The following is a 20,710-nucleotide window of genomic DNA, read 5'->3' on the forward strand; positions in this document are numbered from 1 at the left end:
GTATAATATTCAAAAGTAAATTTGGCAACATACTAATTTATTTAAAAAATCGTGGAATGTCCTGAATAACACTAACGCAAACGAGAAATTAACGTACTTTGGTCCTAAAGAGGGAGTAATTATAGTGATGAATCAACCTATACATTTAGTGGAAGATACTCAAGAATTTTTTGATCATAAGGTATTATTAAGAAAATGTCATCCTTCTTTTTACCGTATCTCAGTACGAACTGCTGGTACATATTTACGTTGTTACTAAAAAAACTTCATGGGATACTTCTTAGTTTTAATAACATAACTACTTCTCCACACGCATCCACATTCCTTAGATATTGTTGTCCGTTGCCTGAGACGACATCATTAGAATTACAGTGAAATTCTTCTATCTTTTTACCTGTTGTATCACACACGTTCAAATAAATACACTATACATAGAGTTGTCCATTTACATCATACCATCGTACAATCACTTTAGAGGCAAGATGTTTAGTTATCATGGGCCTATGTATAAGAGCTTTGGGTTCGAATACCCCCAATCACTAATTTCATTTAGAGATTTTCAGAGAAATAGTATTAAAGCTTTAATCATCTGCCTTCAGCTTCTTTTGATGAAATGTAGTACCTGTAGTGCTAGAACTAGGTCCTATTATTAAGTCCTAATACAGTAGTGTATTACGTAACTAGGGCCGAAAATTAGGTTTTGCCGGCTCGAGTAGTTTTTAATTTCCAGACGAAGTCAAGAACTAAAGCAAATCCAAACAAATTAAATTAAATATTATACACAATTAGTTATAAAACTATGTCATTGATTATATGATTGAAGAATAACCGCAAGTTATGACAATTGAATTATGTTATTGATACATTTTAATGTTAAGAGTGAGACAATTCAATCTAGGTCATACTTTTTTGTATAAATTTGATGGCTTTTTGTTTGGTTTAGAAGCTAGTGTTCTATATTCCTTAACTATACCATCCTTGGTGTATTTGTAAATAGCTTCAGCACCTCAGAGAGACCTTCAACCAAGGTTTATCATGCAAAATTGTCTCGATAAAGGAAAAGGGTAATTTCCTTTCTCCACAGATCTTAAAATCTAACGACCAGCTTCCTCTGGTAATTCCAAGGTCCTGCACAAGGCAGGTGTTGAATCAGGATCAGGTCCTGAACATGTAACTGTAAAGAAAAAAACCTCAGACTTTGACTCTCATATATTTAAATATTATATTTAAATATATTTACTCCTTGCAATGCTCTTTAATGAATTCTTTACAAATGTTGGTTGCCCCTAGGTTGGAAGAACTCTAGAAAATAAAAATATCAGACAGAGCTTTTTGGCAGTGGAAGCTTGATGTTATTGAAAAATATGAGTGGACCCTGCAAAATATAAATATTCCCCAAAGGTCCTTAGGGGACGCCCCTGGCACTGTTTGTAGTTCTTCCAATAAAGTAATACCTTTAATGATCAATTTACCAGTCTTAATTCTACACTGAATTTACTTGCTCACTACTACACTAGTGACTAGTGTTGCACTTAAAAGGTGAATCTTTTGTAGTGGCTTATGATTTACTGAATTACCTTTTGTTTATCAAATACTATTGCATATGCTAAAATACCAAGGTTATTGAGAACTAGAAGTGAGTAACAATTTGAATTTATTGCACAGAATTTAATAATACACTTATTTCAGATTACAGTCGTTGTTGTGTTCTTTCAAGTAAAAATGACCTAGAGATACACAATCAGTTGGAAATTTATTGAAACTGTTGAATGGATTTATCAAAGGGGAGGTATGGTGCGGTTTCACACCGATCTCGAAAGTATCAATGGAAGAGTGGTATTTAATCTAATGGTTGAGATGACCTGTACCAAGCAAATCCTTTCGTTGGCCAACGATTAAAAACGAAGGTCGTCTCGCAGTCCAACTGATTGAACAATATTGTATTCAATCGTAGTAATGTTTATCAGAATGTTGCTTTATTATTTTATAGCTAATTTGGCACTTTGGTGGTTCATCTATGTTCAAACTGGCACAACTTCCAACAACACTTCCGCATCAATCGAACCAGCTACCTGCTCCCTTCTCTGATAATAATTTGTTTCCCCCAAAAGATACTGACTGTGACACTCTTTAAAAGAATTGTACCATTTGCTCAACAATGAAAATTAACAATGACTCTGTGTAAAATTCCAACACTATAAAAATCTTATTAAATAACTCTGAATTGCCCTATAAAACATTTTTACCTATTTATTCTTAATACTATAGGGTTGTTACAATCTAATTAATAAAGCGGATTGCTACAATATGAATGGATGTTAAAATCAGTGATTTGAATTTGAACCTATGAACATGTGCTTACTCTGCATGAAATGACAAAACAAAGACAGGAAAAATTTTCAAAGGTGCGACTCACTGAAATCTTAAACTAACAAATAAATAACACAAATTACTTACAGTTTGGACGTCCACAAATATAACACAAATAAAGGGGAAGGGATTGGGAAATGTAACTAGCCGGTATTCTACAAGACGCGATCAATTGAACTCGTGAAACGAACGTGTAATTTTCAAATGGCGGAACTGCGTTGGCCGGTAACGAACTTTTTCACTTTCTAACAATGACACTGATACTAATTTCCAATCGCGGGGCAATTATATCCCTTGGGGATATAGGCTGTACGATTTTTAAGGAAAAATAAGATTGCCCGACCAAACGCCGCGAAATGAATTTAATTTCCACGAACGAAAAACAATTTTACCGAACTAGCTACGATGAGATTTGGATAGGAACTGGCCCTGCTGGAAGCAAGTGACCATCCGGCTAGACCTTATCCCCTCTCCTACTTTAGTGCGTGGTGCATTCTGGTCTATACTGATCTATTGTTTAAACCAGCTGACTGTTCTTCGCGTTACCCTGTATTGATTTGTTGCCTTTTTACAACAAAATCGGTACATAACTCCGCCGACCAGCTGCCAGGACCTCAAGGACATGGGTTCTGGCAATCAATGTCCTTAATTGCATTAATAAAAACTCCATTGTAAGTTTTTAAGAGTTAACAGATTGTTAGCGTCTTATTTTGAGTTTTTTGTCAATAACTATTGAAAGTGGGAATAAGTTGAAAAAGATTAACTAACTGTTTACATGAGCTACTGACGTACGACAAAATACTAAGGGACAGTGACGTATATTATTGTTATTATCATTATTATCACCATTGTTTTCGTACAGTGAAGTAGACATGCCATCTATGCAATCAGTTCTATTTAGTCAGAAAGAACATACACCAAATAAATCTGCCATATAGGACTATTTTGTGTATTTTCATGACTATTTTTGATTTCAGGGTTTCATTCTACGATTGTTGAAGAGGATAGGATCTGATTCTTTTTCAGAGCAATTATGCTTGCAAATAAAATAAAAATAGTCGATCGACAAGAAGAGGGACAGCAAACGAATCTTATTAAATCATGATAACAAAAGAAATAGGTCAAAGTCGTTCGTGAAAGGTTGGATGGTGTTCCGTAAATATCAATGATTTCGAGTGTTACCAACTATTACATCTCTTTAATAACCACAATAGGATATTATATAAATATTTGATATAAATATAAATATCAGATAAATATATGTCACTAAATATACCTTGGGGAGTGCCCAGGACACTGTAGATTGTCAGTTTAGGTCAGGTGGTCACAGTCTAAGGACATATCTAAGGAACAATAGGTTTGCGACATAGTCTAGCCTTAATGACCATCGTCCCTACATGGGTAAGGTATCCAGGCAACTCGCTGGTACGTTACCGCTTATAAACATGTATACAGTAGCGAATAACACACCGTGTGGTATTGTATACCCTTTGTTTGAATCAAAATAGAATAAACATTAATATTTTAATAAGAACTTGAGCGTTTTAGAACGTAATCATTCTTAGGCACTTCATTTGGGAATTCCTAGTAATATTGGGCTTAATTTTAGGTATACCATTCGAAACGGTACACAGCTATCCTTGATAATTGGCTTTTTAGTTCAGGGATGTGACTAAATAGTTTTATAACGTATAGTGAAAAAAATCTATGCATCAGATATAAAAAAGTACATAATTATTAGATACGGATGAAGTGGGCTCGAGCCCAAATACCAGTCACTCACACAACTACTCTGTTTTGTCAACAGCTGTTTTCTGTTTTGACATCTACTTCCGGTCAAACACTGCCCAGACGGATATGTTATCAACGGGAACGGTCAAACAAAAATACTATCATCCATCGACTAGGAGACTGCGAGACTTCTCATCATATTGTAACTTCTGTGGTCTGTATAGTGTCATGCAGGGATACATTCAACTGCAAGAAACAGTTCACTTTACCTGAACACATAATTAATTTTGGGTGATTATAAAAATTATATTAGCAATGGTTTACGTAATGGGGAAGTGACACAAGAACTATTTTTTGTAAAGTGGTCCTTTCAAAACTATTTTTAATTGAGGCATCGATGATAGAAACTAAACTAAACTACACAACTAAACAACTGATAAAAAATAACCAGAGAAATAAACAAAAACTAAATGTAAAATGTAGTACTTCAGCTTGTTTGTCAGCAAGGAAACCAATCAACATTTTTACCTCACAAACTTTTCCTTAAAACTTTGGGGCGTAGCCAGAAAGATTTTTAAGGACATGAATATACGAATATGTTAGCTGAGTGTAATGTGTTCTACCATTGTAAAATGTCAGCCCAGTTCGATTCGTAATTTTTAAGTTTACCCTGAACATAATCAGAAACCGCCTTTATTTCGTACGTCCATAGAAAACCGCTAAACTTAATCTGAGTGACCCTCAGAATAAAAATATGTGGATTTCATAAAAACTTTTTCTTTCTCTCTAACGAAGAACTTAACTGAATACCTATAACCGATTAGATCAATAATCACCAAGGCACCTGCAGCTTCTATAAACGCCATCTCTACTCTAGAGATCCTTAACATCTGTAGACCCAACAGACCCCCAGCTCTATAGAGGCTCTGGAATGCACAGATTGTCTGATAGTCCTCCTCCGCCTCTAACACGCAGACGTCATGCAGTTAGGGTCTAAAGGAGACGGGGTTGATTATTCTTCGACCTTGAGGTCTAATCTTTGATGGGTGTCAAATTATACCGTCCCAATGATGTGGGCGGGTGGTACAAACTAAACTAGATACACAGTGTTGTGTTAAATTGATTTGTTTTTTCTGTCAAAGAAAGACCTATGTATGCAATTACTTTCATTTAATTGATATTGAGATTCACTAACAGTTAAAAAGTTAATTTGGATAGTGAAAAATAGCTAAAAAAAGTGTGCATTTTCCAAAATCGTCTGTGTTGAGTGGTTTTGTGGTCAGCTTCAAATCTAAAGTTCGCTGGTTTAATTCTATCTGAATTCATGAAAAAACAGAAGTGTCATCAATAATTTCAGAAAATTATCAAACAAACTTACTATTGAAGGCAACAAGACACAGCTAGTATTACCGTGCAATCACAACTAAGTAGTCCAAAGATTAGTCTTATGAACTCGTGGAAGTTATGTAAGCTATTATTTTTTTGGTCAACTTTGTAAATTCCTAGCGGACACATATTTACCAAACAAAATTGTAACCATACAAGGTTATTCGAATCTGGCAGAAATAAAAGATTTATAGTAACGAAATTCGTCAAACGAAGATGAAACATCTCGATTGAGGTTTTATCTTAAGTATGGGTCACGGTAAACCTAAGATAGACCTATCACAAGTTGTAAAGATTAGCCAAGGACAAATTTAATGATGTCATTCATAATATTTTTGGTAAAACGACCTAACACAGTTAACCCTCTGGAATTTGAATATTTGTTTTCAAAAAGAAATCCCCAGACTTCAAATGTGACTGAAAGCGGATGCACTTATTTACAACGGAGGCATAGTAAATATTTGCTGATCTTTTACACAAACATGAGATTTAGATAACAATGTCATTGGTTTCCAAAACAAAGGCATATTTTAGAGTAAATAGAACTTTGTCACAGTAAACATGGCAAGATTAGAGACCTGAATCAGTTTCCTTAAAAGTTGTCTGTGAAATTTAAATAACAATAATAATTTGTCCTTGAAAAATTTTCGAGGAAAATCTTTTCATATTGAAACGGTTGCTACATCTGTTTCTTCAGCTACATAGGAGTTGTCTACTATTGATGAGTTTTGCTGTTTTTTGTTCTGAATTACGAATTGTTTATTCCACATACTAAAACAAACCATTCAAAAAATATAGAGATAAAAGTAAAACTTTTAGTGATATTAAATACTTTTGTCATTTTATTGAACTCACAGTTTTTAGTCAAACCCGCTTTTAGTATCAAACAATTGCAAAACAAAAGAAAATCTTGCAGGCTACCAAGTATTCCTCGAAGATGCTGAGTGCTGATTCAAAATGGATTCCCAAGCTAAAAACTCGCTGACGAAAAGATTACAAGCTACAAAAATTTCTAATTCGTTCAAAATCATAGATACATTTTTTAGCTCAACCAATATATCTTCCTCGCTAATTCGGACATTTGGGCAAAGTCCTTTTCTAGATTCCGTCCCGCCACATTAATTAAATCTTTTCAACAGTTGATTCCTCTTTATTCTCAGTCCCTGAACTTGCATGGCAGCCGCTTGTTGGAACTTCCTGCCTTTGTCCTGTGGGAACATTGTCATGCTTGCTGCACACGTCGGTGTCCGGGATGTGCTGGATGAATCACTGCCACGAACAGTCCAGGAGGAAGTTAAGACTCTAGGAGGCCTTTGCGGTTTAAATTTTTGAAGACCTAGTAGTGGTGGTACATTTGAACACGCTGTACTCTAGGAGTTTTCTGTTCTTGAACTAATGGCTGAAGAAGAGCTGTTGAAAGTTGGAGTTCTTTACGGTAAATCTTCGAGGATGAGGCAAAACTTTAAACACGCTCTAATATTTCGATGGAGGAATAACTAGAATTTTGAAGCTTTTGAGTTATTCTGCCTAGTGGTTCAAAGATCTGATGACGTTTTTGGAAATGATCAAAGGAATTCACTCAAAAAGGAAACTAACTCCGGCTGTAGGTATTTTGGTATTTACTGTATAGTTTACTATTTTAGAAAATCGAACGACGTTTTTCTACATAATTAAAAAAGGTTTTAAAGACACCTAGAAAATATGGATTAATGTAAGCTCTGTTTTAAAGACCTTTGCTGTTTCAATTATTTCGACGATGTGTTGACGTATTTTGGGCATGCTCTCATAAAGTCTTTTATAGTAGAATGTAGAATGCGTTTCGAGCAGAGCTGATCAAAGTTATAGTCCAAACTCTGCTACAGGCCTTTACAGATGTGTGGTTTCTAAAAGATCTGGTGACGTTTAGAACGAGCTCAAAAGTTTCGGTTGTTAAAGAATATGGAAAACAAGGACACAAGGCAACCGAAGCTGAGCAGTAAAAACTATGGACTTCAAACGGAGAAAAGAGTCTCTTCTTTCCTGTGACTAATCGGAACTCAGCTGGAGTCCTTGACGGTTTAAATCTTCGAAAATCCTTCGACGCCCACAAATAATAGTGCTAGGAGTTCTAGGAGTCTACAGTTGTACACAAACACGTTAAGTTAAGCTACTCAAAATAAAATAATTTGATGTTAAGAGATTGATGATGCTTCGGTGTTCCATATGTTTACAAAAAATATTCTTAAATAGTACCATGACGTTTTATAGTTTAACATTTACCAGCAGAGGTAGTTGTATCTTAACGAAGTCATTTCCGCAAATCACACCTAAATCAAGATTATTCATTCACGTTTTACAAGGAATAGTAATCTAATTAACTGCAAACTTCAAAGCACCAAAATTGAAACTAATTCAGTTTATACAAACATAAAAACACTGGGGAGTGGGGTGTCGGTTGATTTATTATCATAAATGCTAGCATAAATGCATGCCACTAATCCAATATGTGTAGGGTTTTTACATTGAAATAATCCTAAAACATAAATCTACAACTCACACTTGGCGGCTCGTCGTCGCAGACCCATGCCTCACGCCCTCACTCAGCACTACTCACTCCACACCTAGGAGGACTCCACACTCCTACTACTCACTACTCACACACGACTGTATGTCTTGCTTTGTTTGACGACCTTGCACTACACAGTCCTGCCCAACTGACGCTGATACGTTCTCTGGCACGACCTTTCCACACTCTGGGTATTGGATATTGCCCGGTGGGAGAACAATTGGCGACCAATTGTCGACATTTCTCAGATACAGTATTGCGTTACAAGGTCATTTACCTTTCATTAATGTTTGTGGTAATTTCTGTGGTAATTTTAGTATTTGGTTTACGATTTGTATTAGCTTTGGCAAATCAGTTCTTGACCGAAGAAATTCAAAAAGTTAGCCTACTTTTCGTGGCTGGATGCAATATTATCTGGCTCACAAAAAAGTTTTGTTAGTGCAGATTTTTTTGAATTTTCGGTCAAATATTGGTGAAGATCTGCTTTAAGAGTTCTAATTATTTAACACACTCTGAAGTTTTACATTTTTTTACTTAAGATATTTTTACTCAATTTTTATATCAAAACAACAACGTGTTTATATCCTTGTGACACAAAGTTTAAATTTGTAAAAATTTTGTAAATCTTATTTGCTTTTGGTCATCAGCAAGATGTAATTAAAGTTATTAAAACTCCCTTCAGTGGATCTATATTTCTCGGGCGCTTCAGAATTGTTTTGTGTTCGTCAAATGTGATATGTAAAAAGAATGTTTCATCTCCGAAACGCGTTAAGCCATCGACATGCTTTTTTTTCTTTATTGAGCCATCAAAGGACAATCATCCACTACGTATGTAGAGAATTGTAAATGTTATTTAAAGTTATTGTATGACAAATATTAATAAAATACTAATTAAATGTCCTAACGTTTCTAAATCAACACGTCAAAAACATTGACCGTTGACACTAGTTTTATACTTCACCTAGAAGTAAGAAAAATATTAGCCACGTTATAAAATCCCAACGTAGAGAACTGTGAACGCACAAGGTCCATGGGTGTGTTGTTTCACCATTATCAGACAGACAACGCCACTGATATACTATTCACTGTGGACCATTAGCATGCTACACGTGGTGTATGACGAAGCCTAGAGCTGCCAGAATGTCAAATAGCACGGGTCGACGACACAACATGTACAGTGTAGTCACTGTGGTGATCTTGGTGATTGTGGTGACTTTGGTGATCCCACTACTGTGGTGACTTGTGACTCATACAGGATTACCGTCCATCAAGTAGTCTGGATATTAACTATACTTTTGCGTGATCAATGGTATTTATTTCATTTAACCACCTTCCCACCCCACGTCAAGGGCTCCAAAGTCCGGACTATTTCATATCAGGGATGAAAGTTTGCGTCTTATCACAGATAAAATCAATTGGTGGTTGGTGAGATTTGAGCCCGGTACTTTGGGAACTGAAGTCCCGTTTCTACCATCGATCTCTATACTATAACAGAGATCGATGTATACATAGAGACAAGGTCGCCCCCTCCCCCCTCATGGTAGGACATATAAATGTAGTTCATAAAGAACGTTGTGAATCACCAAGAATTTGCTGTACACTTCTACTGGACAGTACATGAACCGATGCAAGGCACAGCGGCAATGAGGGCAATGAGCGACTGGGTATAAGTTTTTATAGATCACAGCATTAGACCTAAATATGTTTAGGGCTGTCCACGCTCTTTGGGTAAAGATATTGGAAATACAAAGAATTTCGGCCTATGTGGAAATTAAACGTTAGGACGATAATTTTTTACACCTCAAAAAGGGCGTTACTTACGGGTGAGAAGTGTCAACAGAAATTAGTCTGCACCTCGTTCTCGTTAGTAATCAACCTTAGTCGAATAAGTCACTGTGTATATTTTTAACAAACACTTATCCATTACATAAGTAAGTAGTACATAATCAATGGTTTGGGCCACCAAGAAAAGGTTAGATTGGATTGACAAATACTTTGATGGTTGGGAATGCAAAAATTTATTAAATTGATTCTAGTTTTAATTGTATGTATTTTAGCCAAAACTACGATACGACAGGAATATCCAAGGTCACGTGACGTTCAGTTGACATACGTTGTTATCACCAGACAGTGAGTCAGCTGTTAATGATATTGATTACCACTTCAGTCTTTATTGAGAGAGATGATAAGCTAAGTGGGGGAGTGTCTGGGGTGATTGGGTGTCTGATTGAGTATTTATGTCGAACCCGTTTAGTAATGAGCATAAACTTTGTAATACTTAGTAATCCATGAATAAGATTTGAAGAGATTATACAGGGTGAATCAGACCACCCTTGCCACCCTTGGTTGTTGGTTTGGCCCAACAAGCGTTACAAAACTACTTTTTGTATTGAAAATCTGCCATTCAAATTTTTTTGTTACAATTTTAAAATGTCACTTTAGGCTCTTTTCATTCAATGTTGGGATCATTAAAAGTAAAAATATATCTCGGAAAAATGTAAACACGTTGAAAATCCAAGACATTTAACTAATTTTAGAATTAGGGCGTTTTTTTAAGGTGAAGGAGTGCAATTTTCGAAAAGCGCCTATAAGAGTGTCTTGTAGAAAAAATTCAATTCCTGACCATTTTGAAATCTTTGCTAGCTCTTACCGTTTTCGAGCTATAGCCATTAAAGAAAGTGTTTTTCTAAAAAAGGGGGATTTAAGTGAATTTTTGGGGGGAATTGTAATTTGAAAATGTAACTTTTTTGGATATTCTGGGTGGTTTGGGACCAAGACGGACCTCCACAGAAAAATTTAAGATCCTAGCTATTCTACAAGTGGGTAAACTTTTGTATATCAGATCAGTGAGTCAATGAGTTACCCAAGCGGCTGTATATCCCGTTAAAGTATGTGCACGGGTGGTATGATTCACTCTGTAGTACGATAATTCAAACAGTGAAAATATGATTTTTGTTAGCTCTTACAGCACACAAAGTACTTGACACTTAACAATACAAATCAATACAATGCACGGCACCCTATTTACCAAAACCAATGGATCCATAGGACAAACAAACCCATAAAACTGATGAAAACACCAATGATGTGGAACGAAAGATGGGCAATTTCGGAGCTGAGTGCTTCAGACAGACCCATCCATTCACAACCCAGACTGACACGCCCCCAAAATGTACCCCCCCCCCAGGCAATACAACCCCGTGAGAACAACTGAACAACTACTGTCGTGACGGGAAAGGTTGTTAAACGGCCTTGCTGAAAATACAATATTCAAAATGCCAGTTGACAACTCAAATCAAATCAAATTAAATGAAATTATACGTTAATAAATAACCCACTATGCATTAGCCAAGTCAATGCTATTAATACCAATACTCACAATAATTACATACCTATGTCACCTAATACTATCAAACATCGTGTCAAATATTTGAAATGGTCCGACCAAATGTTAACCATAACTGAGAAGATTATTAGGGGTTGGGAAAGGAAGGTTATGCATTGTTATTTATTGTGTATTTCATTTGTTTACATTAAATAATTTTGTAGCTTGTCTCGTAGCACGATTTAGTACATTTTGATTTTGTTATATTTATTTTACTATTTTGAGTCTTATCTTATACAATAAGGGAATCTGACAAACGAAATTATTCTCACATCGTGTTGGTATATATTATGTTTTAGAATATTTTATATTTGACGGGTTTTATAGAGATTTTAGGTTACGACATCTAAAATAATGTGTAATAAAATAGATTAAAGGCATGGCATTTGAATGGATAATTTTCAGACCTGTCCTAAAACAAGTAAAATACTTGCAGAAATTAACAATAGTATCCAGAACCATTTCGTTGTTCATCGTATAACACAAATTAACATCAAAATAACTCGTTAACTACTTCACAGTTGTTCAGTCAAAATATCGTAAGCTACGTCGGCTTGCTAAACATGCTATTGTTCAAGTTACTTTAGAAATTAATGCAACACCTTCAAACGTAAACTTCAACATTATTTTCTTCTGTCCTGTTTCCTTCCAACAATGACCTTAATCCCCATTAAACACGTGTTTTTTTAAACACCTGACCGGAAGCACAACACATTTACGTAATTTATTTTACCCAAAATGAGGACCGGAAACTCCAACTCCCCCAGATACCATTGTCAAGGTCACGTGACATTATCAGCTGATACATGATGTTATCAGCAGACAGCGAGTCAGCTGTTAATGATATTGATTAACACTTTAGTATTTATTGAGAGTGATGATAAGCTAAGTGGGGGAGTGTCTGGGATGATTGGGTTGTCAGATGTAGTATTTAAGTAATTTATGTGTATTAGTAAGTTATTATGTTCTTGTGTGTTGTGAGAATCTACTGTAGATGTACGTGTTGTGTTTCTCTGCTGTAAAATAAATGTTTAATTTCACCAAAAATAGCGACCATGTCTGAATCGATTATTCGGTTGTCTGTTTAAGTTCGGATTTGCGTCATTCGACAACTAAATTAAATTTGATGTGCATATCGAACTAAGCTGTATTATGCTAGAGTGTGATATTCTTTTACTGTTTAATCGTGATTTCCCCTTAGATTTTGCAGTTGATCTTCGATTATGAGTTCAAATTGTCAATAGTGAACACATAATACTAAAACATAAAATTGTTAGTACCCTAAACATGATTAGGCTTATTATGACGCTATACATGGCACGTAAATTATTTCAGGCTCAATATATTGTTTGAAATGTAAAAACGAATATGTGGTACAAATACGTTCGATTATAACGTAAGGTCCTCAACGTAGTCCAGTTACTTTGACGAAGTGTGTTTACTTACTATTTCAGATAGCCTTGACACCCTTTATATCCAATCATTAAATGTTATCCATTGCCTTAGGGCCTTAATGTTATTAAAACTGTTCAGCCATATTGCTGGACGTTTTAATGACCCATTACTATTTTGCATCAATAGTGGGTATTTACTGGTATATTTCAAAATACACGTTGAACAATTTGACTAACATTGTTTGTAAGGTAACGGTCCAAGCCCTGGTCTTGTTACTAATTTTATGTTTTCTTGTAAGGCATCTTTACGTTATAGCTCACAGCACCAGGGTCCAAAATTGACCAGCTTGGGAAAGAAACATTGATGAACCACTACTCATGAAAGGGGTTTAAAACATGTCTTGGAATAAACTATTCAAAATATTTGACACCGTAATGTTCTACGTAAGTAAAAACCATTTACAAATTAACAAATACTTGATTATGGAAATAATTTATTCTTCTTCATTTTTTGAATCAGAGATCACACGCAGGATGGACAAAATCTTGACCTATCATTTTAGCGGGAATTTTTTGTACGAATCACAGACACCCCTCAGACATATTCCCAGGAGACACATGTCCACCGGAAGTAGGTGGAAGATCTTCCCCTAACATCCTCCGGGACTCTCTCCCGCCCCTACATACTTACACCTGAGGGTCTGCTTTATTCCATTCATCGCCAGGTCTGGGTTATGTCTGCCCATTCACTACGAACCGTTTACATTAAGTGACGGTTAGGGTCCTTTGCACCTGATCCTGAGTGGTGTTTGTTAATTGAGTGGGAACGGTTGAGATTCCTACACGACACAAAGCAGTTTTACCTCTCAGCGCGGCGTTTAGCATGTTTCTTAACTACTCGTAATAAAGAGTATCGAATGGATAGTGGAGTAAGTTCTACAGCGCAAAGAAAATTCTCATTTGCCTGTGTGACCTTGTATGGACATGTTGACAAATTATGGTCAATTCCTAACCATAAGTTCACGGCTTTATCACAAAAAAAGATTTTGGTGATTTGTGGGGTTCGAACTTCGCTCTCTTCGGTTGAAGTGCGCTCCGTAATTGGTAATTATTGATCACTTAAGAGTTCACTTGGATAAATGAGTAGACATAGATAAAATCCCGAGTTGTCGACTTTGTACGTCATAGGTAGATAATCAAAACAGCATTTCATCCACAGATGAGTATTGAACAATCTCACGTAAAATAAAGGTTCTAATCCTCCCTTGGGTAAACTGACGTGAGCTTCCTACACATCCCCATTTAAAAATATTTATTAAGAATCGTTAGATTAAAACTGACAGCAAACTAAAAAGCAAAATACAAAGTTTTCGCAGACCAAATCTCCCAGATGCAAAGATAGCCACAAAAGTCAGGATCATCATAACTATTATCAAAGGTAGAATTTACATGTGAATATTAAAGTGATTTTGGTAAAAGGTATTAAAAGTAAACTTAAGTCGGATCGGAGTGGTTCCAGAATTTATTGAAATGGATGCTGGTTTACACGTTTGTTTAGTCGAAATTAAAATCTAAGAATTCCTCCAAAATATGTCGTGTCTGCGTATACAAATCTATTACAATACAAACCAAAACAAAAACAGTTTTTTCTTTTCAGTTGATAAATGTCTTGGGGTCACGCAGTTACTACGGCTATAGTTAAATGTGACTATAGGAAAATTCGCGTCAATTGTAGATCCAATGTTGAATGTTAGTTCGCCTTAAGACTCCTAGTTACTGGTAAGAGATTTATGTTGATGTATTTTCCCTTAAGACTATTTCTGTAAAAAAAAGTTTTCACTGTTAGCAGCGTTTGCAACTTTTACTTACTGTCAACTAACTTAAACATGATAAAACATGCGTTTGAGTAGCAATTGATAACAAAAACGCATAATACATAACTGTTTAGTGTTTCATATGACAGTATATTTGTAATGTAAATACCGTATGTAGAACAGTATCATAAAAATAAAGTAGGGCCTACTTTTATTAAATAACAATCATAAAGAAATATAAAACAATTATACTCATCTACCTTAAAACCACTAACAGCATAAACCATATTACATACCTTAAAACAAAATATCAAATAACCATACAAAATAATTAAATTGCTTACCAAACTCACATATGTCACAAAACATAGCCGGCATTTAACACCAACACAAACCATCAGCGACTGTGTGTGTAGTAGAGCGGCGCGGGAGGGGAAGCACATGGTGGGGGAAGTAGGGGAGGGGAGAGCATTGTTGTCCATCAGCTGATAAAAGAAAGCGCTATTGTCTTCCTATCACGCGGGCTGTTAAGGAAATGACACTATTTACATAATTTATACCCAAAGGTCTTTCACACTTTGAGCACTCCTTTTTGGGGCCGAGGTCGGGCTGTCGGTACTGTACTTGTTTGGGAACGGTTTGTTGTATGTGGCTTGACTGGTTAGAGCAAGTCTTGTCTGCTAGGTTCGGGTTCAAATCTGTCCCATCACAAAAATAGATTTTAGCTGTTAAGTCGTAAACTGGCCTTGAAAACAATTACGAGTATCTTGAATAATATGTTTTACGCCCTAATACGTTTATACGTGTCAAGATTTGTTGGATTTTGTTTGTGTTGTATATATCTAATACGTATATACAATATACATACATAATATACAATATTTTGAACTGTCTTACTTTACTACTGTATTAATTTAATGCAAAATTCCAAAATCTTTTAAAAGAAGTTATTGTTCTTGATCTAAGGTAAGAGAAATGCTCTTCTATTTATACAAACACAAATTGTACAGCCAAATTAAAAACCCCCATCATTTAAATGTTGTTATTTTATTAAGCTGCTAAAGTGTTAATTAAAATATATCCATTCACATTGCCTTAGTATACTGAAAATAGGCTCTTCGTTTCATTATTGTCTGTAATCTTTTATTTATGGTGGAACCTGTCTCTTGGCCCGGAAGATTGGCAGTTTAAAAATTTGTTGATTATTCAGTCACAATGTTTAAAAAATAATTCAAATAAAACTATCACATACATAAATACAGTATAGTACATCAACCCATGCGTTTCCAGATGGAAACATTCGAGCACATTGCCTTCAACGTGCTTCAGCTGATCCAAGGACGATTAATTTGAAAGAGTGTGTTTGAATTGTTTTATTAATACAAGATATTTAATTGTTTATTAAACATATCGGATGGTAACAATAAGTTTGCATTAAACAGATGTATGTTTAAACTAAAGACTGAGAATATAGGTACTGTATAACGATTTGCACGCCTTCTATGAGGGGATACTAAATCTCTACACGCGCGGGTTGAGGTGGATCTATTGTTCTCTGCAGGAGTTTCACAAACAAAATCATGTTTTTGTCTGTTATAACAATTTGTTTGGTTAGTAAATAAGAGTATATATAAAAAAACTACGTAACCAATTGTATTTGACAACAAAACAAACAACTTTTTTGTTATGTTACGGATGACTTCTGTCTTGGCACGTCCATGCGGGAATCCGTCGCGGGTTTTACGCTCGTGTAGAATGGGCCTTAGATAAAAATTATATATTGTATTGTTTTTAGTATGAAAAAAGAACATGTTTCAGCCATGTATGATCAAATACTGACAAATATATACTATCAATATATACTATCGATACTATCAATACTACATATACTATCAATACTATCAAATATATACTATCAAATACTGACGCATGGCTGCTAATGTGCTAATGATTTGAAAAATAAGTTTCCCATCTTTAAGAGTGAGGAGGTAAATATGAATAATTATTTTAGAGGTTTTGAAATGTAATGTTGTTGAGCTATAAACACGAAGTATTAAAAATATTATCCAATTTTTATCAATTAGCATTATTTGGTTTTAAAAACACTGCACTCTTCGTATTGAGTGCTGTCACCTAGCGGATCTTTTACGAACTAAACCTCAGCGCTGCAGTGGCCAATGAATGAACTACGTCGCAGGTCGCACATTGTTTAGTTTCATTTCGAAACACCAGAATGCGTGACATGTTACATTATTTTATTTACAGAATTAGGGGTTTTTTTTAGTCAGTTTGCAACAACAGTTATTTAAGCATTCGATTTTTGTCGGTCTCAAAATGCAACATTAAATAATTGTAAAAAACTTGAAAAATATGTTTCCAACAGTATCACATTATTTACTGGTACATGCTATTTTGGTCGTGTTGTGAATTATTAAATCAAAGAAGTAACACTTTTCTCCTATGATCACGATTGTATTCCTTATTATTGAACTAGTTAAAGCTATGATGTAATTACATTTTCATATTCTTCAACAATTATTTGTTTCAAATAAATCTTTTTTGTTAAAACATGAGGTTCTTTATGTCCCACCTTCACAAGACGCTAGGTTCTTCTAGCCCGGAACTGTTTTACACATTACTTCAGGCTAGTCCTAAAGGGTCGTGGTATTATCACATAGCTAAAATGCATTGGTTATTATGATGGGCAGGATTTGAACCCGGGACCTCGAACATCGAAGCCCCGCGCTCACATATATAACAACTAGCCCAGCTAGGTTTGTTTTATATTGAATTCAAAAAGGAAATTTTCTTTTTAAACCAAAGTTAAATAAATATAACTCAGTAATATGAAATAATTAGACATATTGACACATTAGAAATATTGCGACATTTTTTGCGACGTTGACACGTTAGGCTGCGTTATTGGAGGCGAAGATTGAAAAAATTAGAAATGAAGTGTGAAGTGTTGATATTAATGCGATGACAGCTTTGTTACTGAATAAGATCAGCTGGGTCATTACCAAAACTATTTTTTAACAGCTGGGCCCAATTTCGAATCACTAAAAAGATGTTAACTTTTCTCAGGATCAAACCGGCAATCTAATGGTACATTTTTATATCATTTTATCTATGGTTATACATCAAAAAGCAACGTAAACATCAACTACGTGAATTGTTAACGCAATCAAAAACTATCCTGATTAAATAAGTCTTTATTTCTTAAATTCTAAAACGAACCAATTCACCAAAACCACACCTGACTCAGTGACTCATAACCGTTATCTGACAAATCTAGCAGAACCACGTACGCTCAATTCACACCGACTTGTCACCTCACTCCTACAATCATATCTGACAGCCACAAAGTCACAATAATTCCCCTATACGACGATATCCCACGGGACGATCTATTCCTGGAGTACAGGTGGTGGGGCTCAGATTAGTCCTGCCCCTCGGTAATTAAAACAGGAATGCCGGGACGAGGAAGGTTCGGGTTTAAATGGGAGTTCCCGAGGGATCAGTGTTTGCAATATTCTCCACAGCTGGTTAGGCTTTGTTTCGGTTTGCTTTCCCGGGTTAATTTCCTACGGGCGCATCCCATGACAAACCTAACCCATAAAACTTGTATCTTAGCGCAAACAGATATGTTCCTTATTCAAAAATGGTTCTCCCAAAATGTATTATCAATGAATGTTTTGAAAACAAAATATATGCCAATTTTCCTCAGACGAAGTAGTGAGCCTCCCGCCAACCTCAGACTAGTGATGCATGTTTGTGGAGATCCAGGTGTCTCTACCTGTGGTTGTTTACATTTGGAGAGAGTAGATCATTACAAGTACTTGGGAGTGATATTGGATAGTAGGTTAAGATGGGAACCCCATATTGAATATTTGAAGACAAAACTTAGGAAATTTATGTTTTTAGAAACGTACGCGAAATTCTTAACGTTAATGAAATAAAAATGTTATACTATGCATTTGTCCAATCAGTACTTCAATATGGAATTACAGTATGGGGAGGAGCTAGTAGTAATATTTTAAAGTCACTGTTTGTCATACAAAAACTAATTATTAAAATAGCTTTTCAATTCAACAGGCGTTTCCCTACAAATTTATTATTCAAAAACACTCAATTACTTTCGGTACGTCAACTTTTTATCAAAACTTTACTTGTATATACCTATTCCAATCAAGATTTGATAGTGACGCCAATCACACATAACTATCCCACCAGAGGAGCTGTAAATGTAGGTATGCAGGTACCCCGAGTTTTTAAGTCTGCAAACCTTACCAATGCTTTTTATATTGCAAATTTTTTGTATAGGAATATACCATCAGAGATTAGAGATCTACAGGTATCTCTTCCAGTTTATAAACGTTCGGTAAGCAGTTGGCTGTCGGAGATTGGGCTCGATCAGTCTGAGAAACTTATCAGTTCAGTATACAATACCTAACAATAATTAATACACAAGTACACCAAACAGTATTTAGCGTACAGAACAGATATCAGTAACTGCAACTCCAATCACTCGACTACCTTTTACTTAGCATTAACTGTTCCTGTAACTGTCTCATAGCTTAATTGTAATTTAATTGTAATTTTGATTAATTTAGTTTTAATTTTAAAGAATATTTCTATTTGTAATAGAGCTTGTCCCGCGCACAGGTCTTTTACGGCCTATGCGGGACTATTGTTCGTATTTTGTATATGTATATGTTGTAAATAATTTCTGGAAATAAAACAGATTTTGATTTGATTTGATTTGATTTGTATCAACGCTACAACGCGTTTAGCCAAAGAGTGACTGGAGTCAATTCATCAAGGTGTTTGGATTTTAAAATTTGAGATAATGGTGTGTATTGTTACTTTCTTGTCGATAGTAAATTCTTGAAACTTTCAAGTGACACAAGATGAGCGCGTATGCAGTGGCGAGAGCGCGGGACGTAGGTACTAAGGTAACGGGTTCAAATCCTGCGAGTCACTCACGAATTATAGCTGAGTTTAAAGGATTCACAACCTAGCTTAATCTGTAGTGTCCCCCACAAATATAGCAAAAATAAAGTTATAACATTGGTTAGTTAACACACAGTCCACCAATTAACTAATAAAACAAAAAATACAAGTACATTAGCTAAAATAACTACATTCCGTTGATAAGAATTACGAATGAGAAAAATAAAGTTTAGGCAAGATAACTCGTTTGTATCGAGATATTTCTACATGAAAATCCGTAGAGTAATTATAATTACTAAACCAATCAATATTATAACAAACCCGTCTCCCTAACAGTTTTCTACAAGCAACCCGAAACAAATGTCACGATCACGATATTCCAAACAATTCCCTAACACATAATCAGAAACCTAACACAGTGTTTAAAACTATTAACCATCAAATATATCTCATTCTTGCTAAAAACGCCCTCCAAAACTATACATTCACCTAACAATGTGCAATCACAAATTGTACACCTCTAAGTGCGCATTATTCCCCAATAAATCTTCGGTTTACTTCCGCGTCACCCATAATGACCATTATCGTATGATTTCCCAACTTCGCAGCTGGAAGATTCGCCACGTTTCGAGAGATTGCTGTGATCGTACTCAGGCCCAAGGCGATGATTGTGAAACGTAAACATAGCGAACGCTGAACTTAGCCTCATTGAGGACTCTATGTAAAAGGTCTTTGGTTGTTGTTATGGACACTATAAGCTGGTGATGTGTTAATTTAAAACACTATACGTTAGTAAAACTTCATTTAGGCAAATTAACTTCACATTTAGATATTTTTTAAACTAAAATAGTTTAAGTATCCTTTTGTTAATCAAAATAATTGTGCCCTTGAATAAAATATGAGATTTAGTATGGCAGAGCTTAGTAAGTTTAATTTTAGACTATTACCATTGGAAAAATGTATATAGATGATTTATATTCCTGCATATAAATGTATATATGCTTTACATTGGGATATTTTTGTAACTAGGCTTTTACAGGATTATATTGATGAAAAAAGTACCTATCCCGATAAAATACATACAGCAATCAATTACAACCAAATTTACTTTCAAGCCCTAATGTTCACATAC

The 20,710-nt window shown here is 35.2% G+C and overlaps 1 protein-coding gene across 3 annotated transcripts in view; it reads right to left on the minus strand.

Moving 5' to 3' along the window:
* The window catches only part of LOC128997039 (serine/arginine repetitive matrix protein 2-like), a 52,265-nt gene that overhangs the window by 15,517 nt on the left and 16,038 nt on the right, over window positions 1-20,710 (minus strand). The window contains exon 1 of one of the 3 annotated variants that reach the window (XM_054422618.1): window positions 14,970-15,012. The exons of 1 other annotated variant lie outside the window; for it this stretch is intronic. In XM_054422618.1, coding sequence (XP_054278593.1) covers window positions 14,970-15,003 — 34 coding nt within the window. In that variant the 5' untranslated portion in view covers window positions 15,004-15,012. Of the gene's footprint in view, window positions 1-8,023; window positions 8,088-14,969; window positions 15,013-20,710 lie in introns of those variants that run through there. One more of the 3 variants, XM_054422619.1, reaches the window with a different exon arrangement.

This window comes from Macrosteles quadrilineatus, unplaced genomic scaffold (genome assembly GCF_028750875.1).
Source record: "Macrosteles quadrilineatus isolate MER2022 unplaced genomic scaffold, UCM_ALF_1.0 Scaffold_6__1_contigs__length_79288215, whole genome shotgun sequence".
NCBI classification, from domain to species: Eukaryota; Metazoa; Arthropoda; class Insecta; order Hemiptera; family Cicadellidae; genus Macrosteles; species Macrosteles quadrilineatus.